This window comes from Malus domestica, chromosome 08 (genome assembly GCF_042453785.1).
Source record: "Malus domestica chromosome 08, GDT2T_hap1".
Taxonomy (NCBI): Eukaryota; Viridiplantae; Streptophyta; class Magnoliopsida; order Rosales; family Rosaceae; genus Malus; species Malus domestica.
In genome coordinates this window covers 22349263-22372059 of record NC_091668.1, presented here as the reverse complement: position 1 = coordinate 22372059, position 22797 = coordinate 22349263, and the positions used below count along the sequence as shown (strand labels likewise).

At 37.9% G+C, this 22797-nt stretch overlaps 3 protein-coding genes and 1 long non-coding RNA gene across 6 annotated transcripts; 1 reads left to right on the top strand and 3 right to left on the bottom strand.

The window, feature by feature from the left end:
* Nucleotides 1–4636: 4636 nt before the first annotated feature.
* On the top strand, nucleotides 4637–5715 carry LOC103453322 (multifunctional methyltransferase subunit TRM112 homolog A-like). Of its 2 annotated transcripts, none has more exons than XM_070827247.1 (2): nucleotides 4637–4769; nucleotides 5171–5715. In XM_070827247.1, the coding sequence occupies exon 2, from the start codon at nucleotides 5231–5233 to the stop codon at nucleotides 5597–5599; it is 369 nt and encodes a 122-aa protein (XP_070683348.1). In that variant the 5' UTR covers nucleotides 4637–4769; nucleotides 5171–5230; the 3' UTR covers nucleotides 5600–5715. The 2 variants fall into 2 exon arrangements, with proteins under 2 accessions (XP_070683348.1, XP_008391085.1); XM_008392863.4 differs by having other exon boundaries at nucleotides 4643–4769; nucleotides 5158–5715.
* Nucleotides 5716–6061: 346 nt separating this feature from the next.
* LOC103453323 (uncharacterized) lies at nucleotides 6062–10633 on the bottom strand. Of its 2 annotated transcripts, none has more exons than XM_008392864.4 (8): nucleotides 9428–10633; nucleotides 9187–9327; nucleotides 8854–9081; nucleotides 8204–8411; nucleotides 7917–8053; nucleotides 7509–7589; nucleotides 6654–6720; nucleotides 6062–6566 (listed from the first exon to the last, which is right to left on the bottom strand). In XM_008392864.4, exons 1-8 carry the CDS (start codon nucleotides 9730–9732, stop codon nucleotides 6267–6269), a joined length of 1467 nt encoding a protein of 488 aa, XP_008391086.1. In that variant the 5' UTR covers nucleotides 9733–10633; the 3' UTR covers nucleotides 6062–6266. The 2 variants fall into 2 exon arrangements, with proteins under 2 accessions (XP_008391086.1, XP_028962994.1); XM_029107161.2 differs by having other exon boundaries at nucleotides 8854–9086; nucleotides 9428–10306.
* A 299-nt stretch (nucleotides 10634–10932) lies between these two features.
* On the bottom strand, nucleotides 10933–15059 carry LOC103424091 (probable mitochondrial adenine nucleotide transporter BTL3). Its single transcript, XM_008362166.4, has 4 exons — nucleotides 14260–15059; nucleotides 13599–13902; nucleotides 12246–12713; nucleotides 10933–11197 (listed from the first exon to the last, which is right to left on the bottom strand). Exons 1-4 carry the CDS (start codon nucleotides 14832–14834, stop codon nucleotides 11129–11131), a joined length of 1416 nt encoding a protein of 471 aa, XP_008360388.2. The 5' UTR covers nucleotides 14835–15059; the 3' UTR covers nucleotides 10933–11128.
* Nucleotides 15060–19661: 4602 nt separating this feature from the next.
* On the bottom strand, nucleotides 19662–20401 carry LOC114826368 (uncharacterized). Its single transcript, XR_003775180.2, has 2 exons — nucleotides 20176–20401; nucleotides 19662–20085 (listed from the first exon to the last, which is right to left on the bottom strand). It is a non-coding gene; the product is annotated as an uncharacterized lncRNA (long non-coding RNA).
* Nucleotides 20402–22797: the final 2396 nt, after the last annotated feature.

Here is a 22797-nt window from a genome sequence, read left to right as displayed (position 1 = left end):
CCAAAGGTAAATATCCTCAAAACATAATATACTGCTACCCAACTCTACTACACGAACTAAAAGGTCTTCATAGTTTTCTTGACACTCAAATCACTCCAACAGAGAGATATCATCTCATCTTTTGATTATATTGTCTATCGGTGGAAGTGATCGAGAGGTGGCTAGTCGAAGAAGTTTTGATTACCTAAATAGGTAATATGGTTAACATAACCGTGAGTTTACTGTCTTAATACAAAGTTTGCCCCTAACTTTCCGAGATTTAGTTTCTTAGGCTCCAGCAGTAACTGTTAGTCAGTCTATTATTAAAGAACTTGTACTAGGAACTAGTGCCATAATTCTAGGGAAAATACTTACTACTTATGGGATTTCTACTGACCGTAGATATAACAATTCTTACTCCCGTGCCAATGCTCATCAAAATGATGAGTATAACACCAAAAGTAATGTGGGAAATTAGTATTGATTGGAGTGTTCTAAAGTCGAAAAATAAAATTTTCTAGTAATCTACTTTAGAATGGACTTAAACAGAAGTCAATCTTCATCCTAAAGATCCGGAATGATCCCTAACATGTTTGGAAAAATTTGTGCTATCAGGGACCAAAAGTGATTATCCCAAAATGTTTTTTTCGTCGAGTGCTACCCCTGTAACACCACATTCTCACTCGAGACATTTTTGGAAATTTCGATGAAAACTAGAACTTCGTAAGGATTCTGGTAAGTGAAACATTAACGGGTATTGCCAAGGAATCAAGATTATTTATGGTCTCCTAACTCGAAAAGATTGGAAGAAATGACAAGATAGTAAGGTAGGAAATTCTCCCCCCCTCGGGGATACACAACTATCAATATAGTAGCCCTGCTTTAAGGCCATCAACTTATCTCAAATATACATCTTTCCTTGGCAGGGAAATTCTTCCCTTATAATTTAGAGGTGTTTGCCAAAATGATCTTCTAAAACGTCGACAAGTCGATAAAACTGCCCAAAACTTAGGAAAAGCTAACACATTTTTCATATTCGACAAGGTGGCAAGCTTCAGAAATTAGGTTCAAGAATCAAGAATGCTTACATCACGCGTGTGATGAACGCAATACTGCCTAACTTATGCTCTGACACCAAACAAACACATCCCGACCCGGATTGTCCACTAGGACTCTGAATCGAGTTATGATGGCCAACACCTGGAAGGTGACAAAGCCATAAAGTGTAGTGATGTGGAATATATGAATAAATTTAAACCTAAAAGTGTCTAAATACAAGAATGCGCTGTGAGTGGAAATGAACACATTTCACACGTGACTTCAGAGCATAAGTAAAGTATAGTAGAGTGGATTGAGAATCATACCATCGAAGGTAATCTCCAATACCAAGATTTGCCACGAATCCTCGTCAATAAGAAAACTCAGCTATTAAAACCTGTAGGGGTGAAAACAAAACAAGGGTGAGTGGGCCTGAAAATAAAGTTTTAATAAAGACATTCTAAAACGTTATAACCCCTCGCTGTAAAACCTGTATAGTTTCCAGAAAATCATACCATGTATAAGTATGAAATCAAATGTAAATCCGTAAATATTCCAAATCATTACATATCAGCAGTATAATAAAATCAGATGCTCATCAACCTATGCTGACACACGAGTCAGAGTTGCCTAACGTAACATGTACGACTCATAAATCAATCTATGATAACACATGAGTTGGTGTTGCCTAATGCAACCTGTACGACTCATAGGCAACCTGTATGATAGTGTCGGAGTTTCCTATTGCAACCTGTATGACAATGTCGGAGTTGCCTATTATTGCAACTTGTACGACAGTGTCGGAGTTGCATATAACACAAATCTAGTCATGCCATAACTCAATCATTTCAAATAACACAATTAACTCACCTGAACTTACCTGCACGTCCCTCGTTCACCTTAACACTTCAAAGCATTCACAGTAATTGTATGTAGGTAATATGCGTATTGATATACCATGATGCAATCTAAAACTCAACCATATCATAGTATTTTAGAATATATAAATATATATGACATGGCATAAAATGCATAAATCAATTTAAAAGCACGTGTGGAATTATCAATCATATATATATATATATATAATAAAAATGAAAAGACCCATTCACTTGAGGTCCGCACTACGACTCCCTAGTACGAATATCGAGACATCATGAACCGTCGTCGCCTATAACAATTATCAAATCACGTCTCAGAGTTCTTATCGATAGAACACGTAACTTACATAAAACATATCCCCAAGGACATTCTAGAATGATTTGTAACTCATTGACCAAAAGTCAACCGTCGATCAAAGGTCGACGGTAGGGTTCATAACCCTACATAACTCAATCCAGAAGATTTGCACCTCGGATTTTCAATCTGTAACTTCCAGAGATACACATTATGCTTCTAGAATAACATACTAAAATCTTACCACGATCCGACGGTCGGATCTCTGTCAATTGCCAAAATTAAGTGACGGCCGACGTTTTATTTTATAACTTACAAATCCAATTCAGTAAGATCCGTATGTTAGATTCCCGATCCATAATTTCCTATGGTTCTAAAATATTACGTATTATAACGTATTAAAGTTTGGTGGCGATCCAACGGTTGGATCATCGATTCATAAAATGGTCAAGCGACGAACCTTAATAGAACTAGGTTCAAACGACAGAAATTCGTCAATCGGACTTCACATATGGAATTGGAGAGTCAAATTTAGCTTATGAAGGTTAAGGGATGCTTCGACCACGCGCCGACGTACAGGGCAGTCGGCCGCCCCGACTCGTTGGAAAATCCAACTATTTATAAAAATTCTCAAACTTCACATAAATGAAGATCTCAATGAGTAGAGCAAGTTTATACCTGTGACTAAGGCCAATTTGGCCGGGAAAATCCCTAATTTCACTAAAACCCGTCTGAACCCTAGATTAGGTGGCTTTCGATTCGATTTCTCAAGTGCTCCACTATCTCCAAAGTTGTTTGGGCTTTGATCTAGGCCTCAAGGGGAGTCTAATGATGGTGGTAATTGGAGGGAATTGTTTCACAAATGGTGGTTCTCGCCGCCGTGGCTTCAGGACACACATGATAAAATTCGTCGTGCAACGGGACCAATCCGCTCGAATATGTGGTGATCAATGAAGGAGGAGGGACGTGATAATGTCTGCAGGCGTTGGAGGATCCTAATTCACTGGGAAAAATGGTGGAGATCATTGGAAAAAGGCTCGGGGAGGCCAGGTCACAAAAAGGATGTCGGATACAAAGATGGGCTCCAGTTCGTTGGGTCTCTCTCCTCTCATTTCCCTTCTTTTCTTCTCTTCCTGATTGGGCAGCTTCTTCCTCTTCCCTCTCCTAATTCGTCCATCCCCCTCATTTTCTCTCATGTTACTCTTCTCTCCTCATTTGATTGGGCAGCTCTGCCCAATCCTTCTCCTCTATTTCTCCTCATCCCCGATTCCATTATATTCTCCTATCAGCCACACACATGTGGCGTAATAATTTAGTAGTATAAAATATTATAATATAATTAAAATAGTGATTTCTTCAAAGTACTTTCTGGTTCGTAGCTCCGTGAAACTTTAACTATAACTCCAAATCCACTTCTATTTATGCTTACGCGTTCGTATCGTCTAGTACTTCAAGAATACGCTAAAAAATATTTAGTACGTTTCACTATATGTTGGTCAACGAAAGTCAAAACCTTCACCTCTAGGGCATTTTTGTAAATTCACACTTTTAAAATTTATAAAATCGTAGAACTAGGGATGGGTTGTCACATGCAAAAGAGAGGATATGGTGTAATTAAATAGGCTTCGATAAAAATCTTGTTGGAAATTTCAACCCGATTGAAGGAAAAAAAGTGTCTTGCACCAATATTACATAGTTAAACTCTCCTCCAAAATTAGGTCTAAGTTTACAATTCTTCAAACCAAACTCTTCATTTATCTAACATGAGTCCCATTCACGCCAGTCTCTGAGCCACCTTATTTGCCTCCGTCAGGTATGGAAAAGTTTTGTTCGAGATATTGAACGTAGAAAATAGCACGTATCTTTCACCACATGACCCATCGAAAACGTGTCATCTGCTGCATGAACGTTTAGAGCCGCGAGGATCATCCTTACATCCCCCTCAAATTCAGCATTCGAAAATAATCAAATTTAAGATTTTTCACTTAAAGTGAAAAGGTATACCACAAGACCTAATACTAAGTGGCACCTTAGAATAATATTATTAAAGAAAATGTTAGCTAAAATAATATTCTTTGGTTACAATTACAACAATGTGCGAATTTTTCTCCCCTCAATATAATGAATTTAATATAAATACCGCTTGTACACCAAAAATGATATTTTTCAAGTTTTGACCATCTGATAAAATGAGAGAGGAAACAATCAAACTCGAATGCAAAATAAATATTGGTAAGCTAGAAGCCCTTGCAACAATTCTCAATCTAAAAAATTAATTTAACGGCACATTTTTTCTTATACAGGCCATAATGTAAAAGTGAGAAATCGATCTCGATACCTCTAGTACAAAGGTGAGCTAAAAAAAAAAAAAAAAAAAAAAAGAAAAACCTCCTAGAAATTTAAGGTAAGGATATTTAGGTAATTATACCATGTAATAAACCCTAATTATTTTCTCCTTCCAGTCATAAGCGCTCACCTCCCTCTCCGACTCTCTGCGTTCTGTCTCCCCCCCCCCTCTTTCTTTCTCTCCATTGCCGGCGGCCGGAATTGCAGTTCCCCACTTTGCAGAGTCACAGGTATTTAGCTTACCCCAAATTCCTCAAACTTGCCCCTTTTGTCTGTTTTACTTATTGGAAAATCAGAAGCCAGTTCATGCAATTATGCAAACGAAAGTTGGAATTGTTCTTTCATCCCTGTTTATGCACTCTGTCTGTAGCTCTGCGTTTGTAATTTTGATCCGTAATCATATTAGCTGTGGATTTGTTTAATCAATTTTGCCATTTCATTTTATTGATATGCCTTGTAAATTTTGCTGAAAACTCATCTTAATTTGTCTCCTTAGCTTCCTTTTCAGATGTATTTAGCCAATGTTTCTGGGTTTAGACTGCCATGTTTGGGTTGGTACATTTTTCCGCAACACGATCAAGCGAAAACACCAAACATTTATGCCTAATTTGGTATTAGTTTGTGGTTTCAGGTCGTCAGGAAAAACCGTAGAGAACCACTCTCTGGACTTTAGGCTAAGATAGTGAGAGAGATGAGGCTGCTAACCCACAACATGCTATCATCCAACATCAAAGGCGTGACCAACGGCTTCCCTCTGCGCATTGAAATCGAGAAGGTGGTCGAAAAGCAGGTTGAATTCAACCCCGACTTCCTCAAGAACATGTTCCCTAAGATCGAGTGGAAGGCACTTGTCAATGCCTCTCATAGTATGGGGTATGTTGAGCTCCCTGAGGAGGTTGAGCCTTCTAGGCTTGATTCTGAAGATTTTCTTCACAAGTTCCATCACGCCCTTTTGGAGCTTCATCTCGAGGAGGGGGCGCTTGTCTGCCCTGAGACTGGTCGCCGCTTTCCAGTGAGCAAGGGCATACCCAATATGCTACTTCATGAAGACGAAGTGTGATTCGCGTCAGATGGTGGATCGGACTTGCCATTGCTCTTCTTGTACTTACTAAAACTTAGGGTTTATGTACCGCAGATTTTGGCATTATGAAATGGAATATGCTTTCGTTTTGTTTAGTTATGTGTTGAAAACCATTTTAGCATTGAGGATTGTTGAATGTACTAGTAGAAGAATCATGTAGAACTAGCATCCACTCCTAAACATGCAACCGAGTTCAAATCCCCAAATTTGGATCCCATCCGGATTCTCATTGTGAGGATCCCTTGTCCGTTCATTGTACATTGGATGGTCAAAAATCATTTTGAATTTGTTTATTTAAAACTAAACGCAAATTGTAGCTAACGAAAGCTGGTCGCACGATGTACGATGAACATATAAGATATGAGAATCCTAGGACGCTCACAAAGAGGATCCGTAGAGGATCCTTATCCCAATTCCCCCTCCCAGCATTTTAGATAAGACTGAAAAGTAACATCGCGTGTATTCGTGCGGAATATGATGCAACTCAGTGTGTCAAAATCGCTAAGTATAAATCAATGCCCTACAACTTTAGTAACAAAATGGGAGAGTTATGGTACATAACTTCCTTCCATTCTGTTTGGAGGAAATGCAAAAGGAAATCTCTAACAAAATGACTTTAAACCGAAAATGCTGTAGACACTACTTCCTAACTGTTTTTGCAGCGAGGGGTTTCACAAGATGGAGGTGGGACGCCGAAAACCCAATCGAGAACATTCAAGTATTTGGATCTGAAAACTTCTCTCTCTTGTGCATAGCAATGCATTATGATTGCTGTTGATAAGCTGAAGATTACTACGTCAGCTCTCTTCAATTTTGTTGAAGGCGGCAAGTACCCGGTATCAGCCATGCAGGTGAAAAAGCTCTCGATGGCCCGAGCAAAACAGTAGAGTGAAATCTCAATCCGCCTGCTTTTCTTCTCAATGGCCAAGGCTAGACCAGTCGGGAACTGCCCAACAACACAATTGAGACGCCTTGAGCAAACATATAAAGTTTATCTTGGTACCGAATTTAAAGAGTTGAAGAAAGTTCATACCGTCCCCATTGCGACCATTGGTATGTTACACCTCCTGAAAATCCTAAACAGAAAGCACGTCCACGCCCTGGAGAGAAATATTAAAAATAAATTTTCTCAACATAATTAGAAGTGATTATTTTTTTGGGTCTGTCAGTTAGAAACGACAAGTATCGATAATGTGAAAATACAATGATGCACCATTTTGAATAAAGTTACAAGTATCGAATCCCAGTTCATGAAGCAGGTTGAGGGGATTTCGGGGCAGGCAAACAATGTGCCTGACCAATTTACTAGCTGAGTCTATTTCAGTATGTTTCCCAACATCACTATGTATAACAACGTATTGATACCTTGAAAAATCAGATTCTAAAAAATTTATCGAAACTTTATTGTGGATAACAGAGAAGGAAAAAGAGACAGGCACAAACATACCTTATTAATCTAGTCTCCTAAAGGGTCCAAAATATTTCATCTGGTATAGTCAATCTCTAACAGAACACGTGTTTTAAGTTTCCCATGTGGCATCGCATGAATTGTTTAAGTGCTGCCACCTTGGCATCCTCGTTTCATGTGAGTCATTGTCCTAGTCTTGAGTTCCTTCGGTATCCTATGCTTAAAAGATTTAATACTGCGTTTCATTTCCAGTTTCATCAGTTCCTACATCAGGTCTTGATACCTTAAGATTAATTATGCCCCATGAAAAATTGTCTAAGGAGAAACAATGTTGAACACTTATGACGGGTATAAGGAAAGACCTAGGTTTTAATAAACGAATCTGGACACTACTCAGGTTCTCATTTACATCTTTCCTAGTAGCAACGTTCATGTAAATGGTACCATCAGAATGCAAGATAGAAGAAAGTAGCTGCTAACCAGGCAGATGAGCAATATACGGATAGAAACAAGCTCGATCTTGCAGTACCAAGAAGGCCCTTTAGTAGTATAGAGTAATGCCTGCATATAAACAGCAATCATAAGAGCACAAACAGAAGCTAAGATTACATTAACATGCACACACACACACACACACACACATATATATATATATATATATATCCAGTTTGAATACTTTAAAAGAAACTCAATCATGACAAGATTATCAAAATGCAATTTGCATTTATGTACATATCAAATTAATTATGGTAAGACACATCTCCCCAGTTAAATTCAATTTTGTTTTCTTGGAAACTTCAACTAGAAGAAGAAAGCACTTGATCACATCTACTTAAAGCATCACGGGTATATGAAAAAATGATCAAGTAGGTAAATCATATGAATCACCTTTTCAAGAGATCTTGGCGATGAACTATAAGGGCCGGAATCAGATACACTGGAAGATAAACCGGCAATGCTCTCTTATAGGCTTGAATAAGGAAAGAAAGAACATGTCCACTACATGACTGATCTCCATGAACAATCTGCATGAATTTGAGAGCTTAAGACTTCAAATCATAAAGAAATAAGTTAAGGAAGTTTAAATAATTATGATATGAATGAGAAACAAATTTAAATTGCTTTCACATGATAGGTAGGAAAAAGAAGTATTATGATAATTGAAGAATGCATACCGAGCAGGGAACTTGCATGCCTGGATCTAGTTTAATATTTTTCCCAATGGATTTGTAATGCTTTTCTATTGCTTCCAAATTAGTAAAAGGTATGCCCCTTGCAATCTCTTTTACACCTTGCAATATTACGGTATCCTTTCCTCCGTGTTTATTGAGAAAGGATTTGTATGATGGAGGTAAACTTTCCTGCTTCAATATGTAAGCAGACCTGAGAAATGAAATTTTCCTCCTCTTAGTTGTAGTACAGTCTAAAGTTAACGATAATCAGAAACAATTCACAAGTTTGATAATCTATAAAACACTGAAAAGACATTTCTAATTTGATACGAATGAATGTGACACCACAACCGAAAAGGACATAAAGTTAAATGAGCCAACTACAATATCCCTCAACTTTTTAGTAGATTTGGTGAGCAGTCACCAGAGTAGCAAAATCTTCTTTGATGATCAGTGATATGGACTCACAAACAGATACAAAAGTGATGTCAGTTTCATTGATTTCCACATACAAGTATACATGGAACTGACGGAAGTGCATTTCCATCTTTGACACAACCCTTGACATGGAAATGGGAAAAAAACAATCCATGTCAAAACATTCAAGGCTTCGCTAACAAAATATTACACAGTTTACAGTAAAGGGTGCGTACAGAATTTGCGAAGAGGAGAGGCACATAAGGAAAATGTCACCATGAGCCCAGGTGAGAGGTTTACAAATGCTACCAAACCGTTTGCTTTTGATCCCACACCGCGACGCCAACACAGCAGCGCGCATAAGAATGTATATGGCCAAGCTCGTATGCTGGGTGTTCAGTCCGGTAAGAAGCATAGACGGCCCTGCTATAGCACCTGCCAACAAAGCCCTCCATTTGGCTGTCCTGAACTAGAATAAACCAAACACATCAATTAAATCAGAGCAAACAGAAATCGAATCCAACCCGAAAAAAATAAGAAGTTGAATCATGGAAGAGCAAGGAACTTGCCTACGGTGACCTGCCAACGAACCAATAATCTCGTCCACCGAAACAAATGTGCCGGCAAAAGTTCCGAGAAATAAACCATATCTCAATGTCTCCTTCAAAGCGGTAACAATTGCTTCTCTATTTGTGATCACACCCTCCGTCCTGAATAATTAATCAGAATTTAACTCAAATTACCATAATTAAACAAAATTACACTTAAATTCCGGATTTTAGAGAATTCGAAGCTGGGTGAGCTTTTCACCTGAGAGAGGCTAAGAGCTTCCGTCGTCTCAGACGAGCTAGGATCGAGAAAATGGCTAGGCCGCCCTTGAGGCCGGCGCCGATCGTGAATCCCTTGACCGAAGCAGTCACGACTCTCCGTAGCTTCTCGGAGTCACTCAACGGCGCCGAAACGTATCCGAGCGAGGAAGAATAGTAAAGCGACGAGGGTGAAGGATCGGACTTCCTGTAATGCGTACAGTTGGGATCGGCGGATCCGTGGCGGTCGCCATCGGGGCCACCATTTCCTCCGGCGAAGCACGTGCAGAGGTCGCGGTCCGGCAGCATCGCGGCGAACGAGTAAGGGCTTTGAATGCAGGAATGGGGCTGCGAAGCCGAAGACGATTCGGAGTAGAGGACGGAGAAGGGAGGGCTTTGCGATAATGCACAGGGCGAGCCAGAGACGCACAAGCGTCCGACAGTTTAGGTGGTTTGAACTTTGAAATGATGACGTCATTTGTTCTCCTTTCTTTTTTTGTATTAATTATTTATTACCTTTTTAAGAGGTTTCGTCTTGTTGGGAGATTGAGAAATAATTGTATAAGAAAATCATGGTTGTTAGGTTTGGTTAGCTATACCTTTACACATTCCAACATGTAGCGTTTTGATGACATAGAAGAATATATACCTGAAAATGATATCTCCATCATCTGTCCAAAAAGCACAAAAAAATACCGAAAATTCTACCATAGCGGTGGTAACGAGTTAGAATCATAATAGGACCAACATTCGATTCTCACATGTGTAACTAAAAAGAATTTATAATCTTGGACACATAATAGCGAATAAGAATATACCAGTAGCATTTAGGAATAGTAAATTTACTACGGTGTACCACATACCACAAATTCTTCCGCAATTCCTCATTAATCACTACAGGACCGTTTGGTGAGCTGGATGAGATAGATTGCGATCAATTAAAATGGATTTAAGTCCACTCCGTTGTTTGTTGTGTCAAATGTGAGATGAACAAGACAAAAAATGATGGGTTATAACTCAATAGAGTTAGTTATCTAACCTATCCTTATACATAGATTACAAGTTATATCTTACACGTCCTTGCCAATCTAACCTTATCCCTAAAGCCTAATCTCATCCAGCCCACCAAACGAGCTCACAAGGATACCATAAAAAAATCAAAGTCCCAAGGTAAAATGGAACAAAAAGTGATGACAACCCAATTGTTACAACAAGTAAATGAGAATGTGATAGCAAACATGTATAAAGTAGCACCAAAATATTGCTATTTCCTGACTAGAATACGATTCTTGAAATTGAAAGTTCGGCAGTGAACAAAGGGTTAGATTTGCAAATGAGTTAGTATGAATTGAGCAAAGATTCAGCTATGGAGTATTTTCCTTCCTTCCGCAATACATGAAGCTTGTGGGAACATAAGTGGTAATGCAAAAGAGTAATCCTAGGTGGACCCATTTTTTAGACCATATTTGCAAACCATGTGATGTGTCTGTCAGTGGCACCAATAGGGTATAAGCTCGTTAATCAACACTTAATAATAATCCGATAATCAACAACCACGTCATACGGTTTAAATTGATGATTTCACTAGCATTACTCAATGCAAAAATCACTATAATCCTACCATTCTGAATTTATAGCAAGTGCTCCTCCGAGCTTGCCATGAAACCTCCAATCATATACCTTCAGACATACCCATTGTATCTCTTCATTCTACCTTGAGAACAATCTTCATAAACTCATAGACGAAGTAACTTATTGCAGCTGAAGGAAGTACCTGAGTATGCAAAACACCAAAGATAAGAACAAAGACATAACCTTAATGCTTGAAATTTGAGAGAAATGGACCACGGGAAATGAATGGAGAGTGTTACGGAAATGGAATAAATGATTCCATAGAAGCACATCAAATCTTAGTATGGCCCAATAAAAATGTTGTTTTTCTTGGAAGGCTAATACAGAAACGCAATATTTGGAAATGAATCACTCAGTTTGGAAGCCATGTATGATGTACCATCCCAACTGTAATACATATGCAGATTTTAATCTCCCTTAGTTTATCTTGTTTATTGATAGTCTCTGGTGTTAGGGTAAACCTATAAGCTGATGCTATGCAAATATATGAATGATAAAGTAAACACACCACACACAAACGCAAAGAATTTAGCAAGGCTTGGCAACTTTGCCTACTCCACGTGTGATCCCCCATGAGAAATCACCAACACTATGGAGAATAATAAGTCGGTTACAAGAACTTACTGAAAACCCTTGTATTCTCTCTGATGTTCATGTGAATGAACAGCAAATGACAAGCTTATTTATAGTTCATAGACCAATGGTTACATGCCTTAACAGTATAGGATTCCTAAATCCCTTTAGAATAGGGAAAACTAACTTATTTCCCAATCCTAAACTGATTGGGATTACGAAGAAAAACCTATTTCACAATTCTTATGGGCAATAAGCTGTGCACTCTTTCTCAACACCAATTGGAATTTGGAAACCTAAACTTGTTTGGCCTTGGTATTTTGATGAGCCAAATCACAACAACATAATATAGCAAGAGCAAAGATATGATAAAAAACAAAATGATAAAATCAAATAGCAGAACTTCTAACCAAGGAATCTAGATATATTATCAAAATTCAAAGCCGTGGAAACCAAGACATCTAAATAAGAATATGCCAGCAAATTGGCTAAATTGCCCCAATTTAAATGCAGAAGCTATGACCATGTTTATGATTCCAGAAGCACCTAATTGACCATATTAACTTCCATAAAACACTAAAGCAGTTAAGCAAAAGGTGATCCTTGTAATAACATACCTGTAACAAGCTGGGAATAAGTCCTGCATAGAGAGCTGGGACGCCTCCATGTTCAACTATTTTAATACCAGTTGCCAAGGCACTCATTCTAGTTTCCTGGACTTGTAGTTGAAGCTGTCGCCTCACCACTTCAAACGGATATGTGGCAGCTTCTGCACAAGCACCAGAAATAGCTCCATATAGTAACGTCCGCATCGGTCCCAACTCCAGTTGATCCAAAGCACTCCAGCCCTGCCCCTGTTGGCTCATCTTGTGAATTCTTTTCCTTCCATCAGGTGAATGCAGGTATGCTGATTTTAATATATCGTAGACACCATAGAAAACTGCACCTGAAGGTGCCATGCTTGCAATGGAGGGTACTAAGCCCTTATAAAGGGAAAAGAACCCTTCAGTTTGGATCATGTGGCGAAAAGCACCAATCACACCACCCAAGGCTTCCCCACCAGGAGCCACCAACTGAGTCCGAATCTGAAACACACAACAGCTAAGTTAGATATAAGTCATTTCGGGGTTAGTTTTAGGTGATAGTGGATTAACTTTGAAGAACACAAACTCAATGCCGACATGATCCACAAAGTGCTTTGTTTACAGGTAGGAGATCTTTGTATCTCTTTAATTAGAAAGGCCAACCATAATTTTTTTCCCTTAAAAAATAATCTAAGCATCAAAAGGAAGACCTTGTTTTCAATATGCAAAAGAAACCCTCTATTTATGCAATACCATACCCCAAATCCAAATCAATTTACGCTTCACCACAGCAAATATCACAGTGGCATTAGCCGTGTAGAGTGGGCATACAGATACAATACAACCTTCAGCAGGCAAGGGACTCCATACAGCATCTTAATTGCGGATTTTTATGAGTTTTCTTCAGGGAATTTGACACGTCAAATACTTTTAAAAGATCCACAACGCCCAATTTTATGCATAAGCCTGAATTAATGCTACATAGCAGAATTTATGAAAAGGATGTTGAGATTCATATTATTGCTATAGTGCCGTGCTACAGGTACTATCTTGGACCTGAGATGACAATAGCTTGCATATTCAAAGATATAACTCATATACCTAAAGGAAGTATGTTCTTCCCCTTTAATAAAGTGTATTCGAAAAGAAGAAATGACCAACATTTCCCAAGTAAATCATACGTTAGATACCTTCGCTAAACACTCCCAATTACGTGTACTTTCTATTGGCTTAGGTTATGGAAGGGAAAAGAAGAAACTATATCATTTACCTGTATCACCACATTTCGGAATTAAACAGATACTTGAATTTATATATCAACCTGGAAGAATAACCACTTTTCAGCTAGTGATTGGTCAAATGGCCAAATTCGAAACTATCACTTACCGTATCAAGAGGTAAGCAGAGTATGGTAGCAGTAATTCCGGCTGCAGCACCAGCAACAAATCTTTCAAAATTTGTAGTCTCCTTATTTCCGGAGAAGCAGAGCAATTGTTTTCTGTAAGTATCATAAGCATAGAAATTGATTGCTTTAAATGGAGCTGTACGAAGAATATTGACTAGGTTCCCCTTCCAAAAGCCCCTCAAGCCCTGATTCGCCGCAATGGTCCTAACTAGCTCAAATAAATGCCTCTGTTCGCCGCGAACTATGTACTCCAGCTTTAGTCTCTCAAGAGGTGCCACAAAAGTTCTGATACAATAACCTTCAGTCAGCAACATATAAGGCACTAAATCGCAGTTAACGAAAAAGAAACTCCAAAGTTCGATATGATAATCTCTAAAACCACATTGTAAATGAAACATAAAATTCCCATTCTTCGAATTTCGATTGACGTGTTTTGTTCAATTCATAAAATTCCCATTCAAAATAAAGTAATGGGAAAATCAACTTACTTAAATTAACAGTTTATGCAATCAACCGAAATAATTCTTGGGAAAATCAATTCCATAATTTTTCTAAACAATATACATTAAGAATTACAAATTACTCAAATTACCCAAAAAGAAATTGAATGAAAAATATGAAGAAAAGGTAAAGAACATAGACCTGGAAACCATGGCGGCTATCGCACCAGCCCACAAATGCTTGGTGGTATTCATGGCCCCACCACTCCTAACCCCAACTTTCTCTCTCTTCCTCTCTGTAACCGCCGCCTCCACCTCCGCCTCCTCCGAACCCTCATCTCCGTTCTGCACCAAACACCCTTTGGACTCCCGAACAACCCCATCGCTACTCAAGCTCACCGAAAAGAACCCACCGCCGGCCACCGCTCTCAGCCTACAACCGTACGACAAACCCGAGCCGGAAACGACAGCCGAAGACCGAGAGTTCTTCTGAAAGGACACGACGGAATTGAGCAGGGAATTGGGAACCGTGGGTTCCAAGAACAGGCCGCCGGTGATGAAAAGGGTGGGATTTGGGTCGTCCATTTGGTTAGGTGTGGGAATGGGATTGGATTTGGAGGGTGTGAACGGTGGTGTAGTCAGAGTGAGGCGGGAATGGGATTGGGGGATTGGAGGAGAGTAGGCGGGGGGAATGGGATAGGAATGGGGATGGGAAGAAGGATTGAGGAAAATAAGGGCGGATCCGGTAGCAGCAGCTTTGCTTCCATCGCCAAACATGAAACATGCATGGTATAAAATCCAGTTCCCTCCTACGGACAATGGTTAAAATTTCTCACTCCGCGCACAGTCAAGTCGGTTTCCTTGTTTAGTCAATTTCTTACCTTACATTTTTTATTTGTCTGAACGTTACGATGTTTTATTTTTTTGGTAAACTAGAAATATCATTCCAGGCAAAGGCCAATAAAGTACAAGGAGCTAATATACACAAAAGGCCGAAGCAAAGGCTAAAGCCCAACAACACAGACACACCAAAAGAGAACCCTATCCCTCTGCTACAGCCGCCTCTGCAGCACCGCACGGATAGCAGGAACCAGGTACACCAACGTACGCCAAAGTTCCTTTCAATCAACACCTCATAGATGAGAGGAGGGAAGACCCCAGGATCCATCAACGAAACCCGCACTGAACTCAGCCACCAAGGAGCCAAAAACAAAGAAGCCTGTGAGAAACCCACAAGCAACACTACCAATAAAGGCAGACCAGGAGAAGGAGGTGGTACGAACACCCGAGCCGATATGCAAATCGGAGCTCGACACACCTTCTCGATGGACCGTGACAGACCACGGTGAACAGTGACTGCAGACCGAATATAGGGATAAATTGATGAAGGATGGAGCCAAATCGAAAAGAAAAGAGATCGGATTTATGGTGGATGTATGAGGGACATGAAGATGGAGGGAGGGATTGGATGGATCTGAGGAAATAATTGAGTAGGAATAATGGATGCATAGGTCACGCTGATCATGGAGGATAGCAGGGGAAGAACTGTAACAGAAAAGAAGGGAAGGAAGAGCAAAAAGAAAAAGAAAAGTGCAACCACTGACCCTAGCCATAGCTAGGATCGGCGGCCAAACGGAAAATCCAAGGGCAAAACTTCACACAATAGGTGAGAAGGAGTCTCAAAAAAAGAGGAAAAACTCTCACCGACTCGGGAGAGAACTTTTTTGAACGTTACAATTTGGACAGTAAAAATTTCAAGTTTAAATCCTTAAAACTCCTCAATCTTTTACATTGTTTCAAATTAGTCTCAACATATTTAGACATTTTAACTAAGTATCTTATTTATTGAAAATATTATATTCATTAAGCCCCAATTAATTTTCTCATTAAATATACATGTAGCAACAATGACTCCCACTTTTTAATGTACATAAACACTAAACACTAAGAATCCCAAGATTACAGGGTATATAAAAAAAAGTCAACAAGTTCGACACTGGTCAAACCAAACTCATCGATCGGCTACCAAGCGCTCTGCCAGGAAGCGCTCCTCCAGGCACAACTCGCTCGCCTAGGTTCTCCCTCCCAACCTCACTATCAAGGTACGCAGAATCGAAATCGAACTGAATTGAATGCGAATCCAGCGGGTTGATTGCATAATTTGTTCGGGTTTTGGGGCATGTGAAATTTGAAGATTTGATAGTCGCATTTTGGTTGCGTTTTGAAAATTTAATAGTTTCAATTTGATAGTTACATTTTGGCTATCTGTAGCCGCCACCACGCCATCATATCCACTTGGGTAGAGACAAGGAACCAAAGTAGGAAGCAGAGAGAGAGGCAGAGTATCATTGGCTCTAATCGGTGGTCGCGTAGTAGCTCTCCTTTGCTGTTGCTGCTTCGAATTAGTAATTTCAAACGAACAAGAGGAGAGAGTCCCCGTTTGGAACATATAATGCCTGCGGTACAGTTTCAGTACTACAAAAAATCCAAGTCTAACTGCAGTCTTCTTGTGTTAAATTGATCCAAATTTCTTTCTAAATATACAACGGATTGCACCATCCTCCGTCGTCACTCGCCGGGTTCCAATTTGGAGGGCAACTGTTGGTTGCTATCAAGGAAGAAAATATCGGTAATATCGGAAATATCGGTAGTCCGAAAACACGGAAATATCGATGGAAATATCGGGATAATATCGATATCGATAAAAATTACATGGAAACCACGGAAATTGTAAGAAAAACTTGGAAATTTTTAATGAAACTTTGTAGGATGTTTATTTAGTCAATTATCTATTAGTTTATCACAAAAAATTGGAAGGAAATGCATTGCATGATGGATTTAACTGATTTAAGTTGATTACATAGCGAGCTGGCAAACATTGTGAGTGTAGAAAATATGTAGTAATTAATGAAAGAAGTTTAAACACACCATAATCATTTATATATAATTAATTAGTACAATATTTGGAGGTTTTATTTAGGATATTAAAAAAAAAAAAAAGGGAAGTGAATAAAATGATGAAGAATAATGTGCCGAATTTGACAATTTAAATTTCTTACACATAAGCATGCGTCTAGGCGTTGAAGTTCCAAATTATAGTATATCAATTAACGATTGAAAATCAATACATTGAATAAGATTAAACTTTAATTTGGATGCCGATTATGTTTTTTCAACTTGATATAAAGTAAAAGTATTGAATTTTGGAAGCTAGGAGTGTGTCAATTGAATTTTGGCTGACGTGCAAGGTATCAATCTCTTCGTCTCTTCGAGGGCTACAACTTTCCTTTTTGTTTCACTCAATTTCGTTGCGTATTGAAAAAGTTATACTCATTTGAATCTTACCCAGTTTCCGGCGACCTCAGTAGATTTCGAGGCAATTTCCGGCCAAACCACAACGAGTCAGACGTCGTGTGAGGTACCATTCTCTTCGCCTCTTCGAGGGCTACAACCTTCCTTTTTATTTCACTCAATTTCGTTGCGTATTGAAAAAGTTATACTCATTTGAATCTTACCCAGTTTCCGACGACCTCAGCGACCTCAGTGACTTTCGAGGCATTTTCCGGCCAAATCACTACGATTCAGACATCGTGTGAGGTACCATTCTCTTAGTCTCTTCGAGGGCTACAACTTTCCTTTTTGTTTCACTCAATTTCGTTGCGTATTGAAAAAGTTATACTCATTTGAATCTTACCCAGTTTCCGACGACCTCAGCGACCTCAGTGACTTTCGAGGCATTTTCCGGCCAAACCACTACGATTCAGACATCGTGTGAGGTACCATTCTCTTCGTCTCTTCGAGGGCTACAACTTTCCTTTTTGTTTCACTCAATTTCGTTGCGTATTGAAAAAGTTATACTCATTTGAATCTTACCCAGTTTCCGACGACCTCAGCGACTTCAGTGACTTTCGAGGAATTTTACGGCCAAACCATTACGATTCAGACATCGTGTGAGGTACCATTCTCTTCCTCTCTTCGAAGGCTACAACTTTCGTTTTTGTCTTGCTTGATTTCGCTGAGTTTTGACAAAGTTATGGCCGTTTAAAGTGGGTGTAAAATTTCGGCCGAAATTTTGATTTTTTCCCCCATTGGCGAGTCCCACATCGCCCATGCAAGGAAGTGAGCAATGAATTTTTCCTATAAAACTCACACTCCCCATGTGAGATAACCAAAACTTGTTTGGCCTTTGGGTCATGATCAAGTTAACTATGTGTTGAGTTTTTTTAACATATTTAAGTATTTTTTTAATAAAATATTGTTGATATTGTCGATAATTTTGAAAATATCGTGATAATATTGTGATATTTTAACGAAAATAGGTTGGATAGTTAAAAAAATTTCGGAACTTAAAAAAAACGATAATATCGGCGATATTGTGCCGATATTATTGATTTTTTCTTTCTTGGTTGCTATAACACGAAGAGTTGGCTACCGGGCTTGCACCATTCGCAACATGCACCGCAAGAATGTCGATTATGCATTGCTCAATGGTACTGTCTCAAGGCCATAGCCTTCTTGAACCACATCATGGTAGCCACAAGCTCCACCTATTAAGAATGTTTGTTATGATCCTAATATCCTATCTATTGGATCGTACTTGTGTCCAAAACCATGACGTTTCAGAATGATTTGTTGTCCATGAAGCACTTTCTAAGTACTTTTTTAGAAAGCACGCTTGGATTTTTAATAAAAATTTCAAGTTGAATCCACTAAAAGAACTTCTAGCAAAAGTACTTATGAGTGTTCAATCACAAACAAGGCCTTAGGTCTTTTGGGTTGTTTAAAGTATGTCAATTCTCGTATTGAATGTTATGGAGCCACCATCATAGAATGTGGCGTGAGCACGCTTCCAAGGCCCGGCGGGGTGAAACTTGGCTTATGGTGCTTGCGGAGAAGTCCGAGCTGCCCACAGTTACCGGCACCGACATGGTCGGTAAGTAGAAGAATGAGCAGCTGAACCCAAGAAAGCTCGCAAATTGGACAATGTCATAGTGTAATTAGCACTCACTCATATTGACGTGGTAACTATATAGTACAGGACTCTAGTGGTTTTAGACTTAGTTGCGATTATTCCGGTGGTTATATTTCATCTCTTCAACAAGTTTAGTAATGAGCATAACAGCCCAATGACAGCTATTACAAATAGTACTACACTCTTGATCGTGAAATATCGATTGCTTGTTGAATTTGTTGCATTGGTTGTTAATTTGAGCCACTGGCATTTGGTGAATCAATTTGAATTAGTTGTTAATCAGTTGAATTTCTCGCATGCAGGCAATTTGTGAGCTGTCATTTTTGACGGCTGAGATAGGCTATACATTATAGTTTGAGGATTTGTCCATTTTACATTTGATTAATCTACACAGCAAAATTGTCATAATAATGTAAATATCAAACTCATCTAAACAGACTAAATTATTCAAACTCAAGACCTTTCAATTACGAAAATAACTTATATAACACGAGTATACCATTACTGTGGTGTTTTATGCCAATAATATATGTAAAAAAATTTGTATCATGATGATGCTAAACACCGATTTTTACTTCTCAAACATTTTTTTTCAATTTTTAACTATCTGATTGAATAAATTGAAACAGATCAATAGAAAAAAATTAACAAAAATGTATAAATAAAAAAAGTATATGAACAGCACCACCCTTAAATAGTAGGCACTGACACATCACAGTAACAGACTAATACTAATTTCATTAACAAACCCCACCAAATTAACAAACCAAAAGAAACTAAAAATTCAATAAAATTAATGAAAAATTAGGAACAATCAGCTTTCCCGCCGCTAATTATTTACTTGTTTTCTACTGCAACTCCATTTTTCCACAGAGGAAAGAGCAATTACGAAGCTCCAGCTTCGAACGCGAGCATGAAAAGGAAAACGGAAACTGCAAATAGCAACGCAAGAAGAAGGAGCTCCAGAAAGCCGAAGATCTTGATCCTCTTGTTCCTGAGTCGCTCCCTCGCAACCTCCACTTTCAGATCTCCGATCTCCTTCTTCATCTCCTTCTCCTGATCATCAAATTTCAAAATTCCGATCAAAATTGTGATTGCTAATACGAAATTACGTAGTAACGAGTTAGAGATGACGCAAATACGTACGGCAATGTCGTCATCGTCGTCGACTGCAGTGTCGCGGCGGCGAGCGGGCGATGATTTGAGCGAAGAGAGAAGAAGCGCGGCTTTTGCACAGCGAATTGCGACATCCGATCTCAGAGCTCCGCCGCCTCCGTTTTTTTTTTATGTTCTTTCCTGCTGCTCCCTCCATAGCTCTCTCTCTCTATCGATCGATCGATCGATCGAATTCTGCTTCACTTTTTGTGTATGTGTTTATGAATTGAAATTTTGAGTTTTTAAATATTTTGGAATCCCGCTCTTCACAATCACAAGTGTCGTTGCCACGTCATCACGACGAACCAATTCAGGTCCCAATTCCGTATAAACTGGGCAGGTGGGCCACAATTATCCGTATAATCCAGTTTCCTAGAGAAATTAGGAAGCGAATCCCCTCCCGACCCAAAGTAACTGAGCTCAATGATCAAATGGTTCGAGTCATTCAAATTTAAACCAACGGTTACAATTATTATAACTTTTAGAAAGTCTTATGTTTGTAGTCGTTGAATCAAATTTCAATAATCCGGATCATTTGATGAGTGAGTTCAATTCTTTTAAATTCGAAGAGGATCGGTTACGATAAATTAAAGAAAATTGATGATTCATTTATTTAAAAAAGTCCCAAAAATTCAGTAGTACTCAAAAGACTTTTTCATGCAACATTTATAAACAAACTCATAATAAAATAAAAAAAAATCTTTTACCCAATACTAATACACTGCCTCACAACAAGGATTGCCCGAAATATAGAGACGATCAAAAGAATCGAATCTAAGACCTTTCACTTATAAGTGAAGTAGAATATCACTAGACCGTAATACTAAGTGACAAATAATGTTTATAACTTATAAAATTGTACCACATAGAGTGTCCATAGAGCAATTCAAAGAACCGAATAGATTTCCCTTAGTCTGGTACCAAAATATTGGTTATTCTTTGATGAAAACAACCAATTTGATAAATGTCAATGTCCTTATTCATTCTTGCATGTGGTCGAATATTCTAGTGGATGAGGTGTTGAGTTTCAAGTCATGCATTCCGGATTCCAAACTCCTAATTTCAAAGCATGAAAAAAAAATACCACTTTAAGCCAGTCTCTTAAATCATAAAAGCTTGGTTAAGTTTAGACATTAAGAGTCAAGCTTTAGTACTTGAATTATAAAACCAAGAGGTTAAACACTAATTAAGCCCTAATCCTTTAAATTGACCCAAACAATAAACAAACAACAATACAATAATTGGTGGCAGAATCTTAGTCATAGTTTGGTTTAAACTTATAAATGAGTTGAATTAGCATTCAAGCTTAATAAACTTTATAGTAAACCCTAGATCACTATATTTCACGGTCTTATCGTATATGAAAAAGACTTGCAAAAAATTAATAAGTTGTTCTTAAAAATTGGATGGTATCTGATAATTACAACAAACAATATATATACACGAAATTATGTGTAAAATATTCTACGTGGCACTCTAAAAATATCATTATACACTCCTTATAAAGTGTATTTTTATTTTTAAATAAAAAGTTTGAAAGTCAAAATAAGAATTTTGGAGTGTCAATATAAACTAACTAGCAATTGTACACATGCTATACATGTGCTTATTAAAAATTTGAAAATATAAAAATATAAAATTGGTTGCTAGACAATCTTCAAATGATTTTTTGTCATTGAAGAGACTGTTCATATATTTTTATCGATTGTTTTTTAATAACTATTTCGCCACTAAAATTTTAGTTTATTTAGGAGAAAATCATGGAAAAGAAAATGAGGGCAACTGATATAGCAACGTGACTATGAGGCTTAAATTAAACAGTAAAATTATTTTATGATTTTATGATTAGTTTATTATATTCCCATAGCTTTTATTTTTGGTTATTTTTCTTTAGTTTTGTTGACAAGGTTAATTTGATTTTTTCACCATTTTTTTGTTTACAAGGACAATTTTGTTAATAAGCCGTTTAGATAAGTTCGACGAAGTGGGTAACTACAATGAAGAATACATACAACTATACCACTGTAACATTTTCTGTATTGTCCAAAAATTCATCAGAGGTTACTAACTTAACCTAATAGAACATAATTCATTAGGCAAACTACTACGAATACACGAAACTTTTTTCTTAGTATACATTACCATGATTCATTTAATTTTTGTCGCAAAACCTAAGAAATGATGGTTTGAAAATTCCTTTTAAGTACCTACAACGCTAAATTATTTGTAAGGTGAAAAACACCAATAAATCAAACTCGATTTAAGAAGTAACTACAACGAAGGACACACAAGATTATTTGTATAGGAAAAAAATAATAAATCGGATTTGACTTAAGAAGTAACTACAAGTACAAGTAAGAAAATTTTGGCTAATGAAACTACAAAATTATCATTCCAATTTTATTTTTTTCATTTCGCAGTTCAACTAATTTCTTTACGACACAAAAGAAAATTTATTTCTTAATTTTACTAAAATAAAAATAAAATCATTTTTTCCTTTCCTATCAATTTTCATTCATAATTTGTTGCAGATAAAAAATAGCGGTAAGACACAAAAAACAAATACTCCCTCTCACTGACTATTTACATATAAATATTTGATAAAAAAAAAAA

Excerpts from the sequence above, each read along its gene's own strand:
- LOC103424091 (XM_008362166.4), bottom strand. The coding sequence starts at position 14,834 with ATGTTTGGCGATGGAAGCAAAGCTGCTGCTACCGGATCCGCCCTTATT. Across the intron at positions 13,903-14,259 it reads ATAGCCGCCATGGTTTCCAG|AACTTTTGTGGCACCTCTTG; the intron begins GTCTATGTTCTT and ends TTATTGTATCAG. Across the intron at positions 11,198-12,245 it reads TTATTCCCAGCTTGTTACAG|GTACTTCCTTCAGCTGCAAT; the intron begins GTATGTTATTAC and ends TTGCATACTCAG.
- LOC103453322 (XM_070827247.1), top strand. The coding sequence starts at position 5,231 with ATGAGGCTGCTAACCCACAACATGCTATCATCCAACATCAAAGGCGTG.
- LOC103453323 (XM_008392864.4), bottom strand. The coding sequence starts at position 9,732 with ATGCTGCCGGACCGCGACCTCTGCACGTGCTTCGCCGGAGGAAATGGT. Across the intron at positions 8,412-8,853 it reads CTCTCCTCTTCGCAAATTCT|GTCTGCTTACATATTGAAGC; the intron begins GTACGCACCCTT and ends TTCATTTCTCAG. Across the intron at positions 8,054-8,203 it reads GCATGCAAGTTCCCTGCTCG|ATTGTTCATGGAGATCAGTC; the intron begins GTATGCATTCTT and ends AAATTCATGCAG.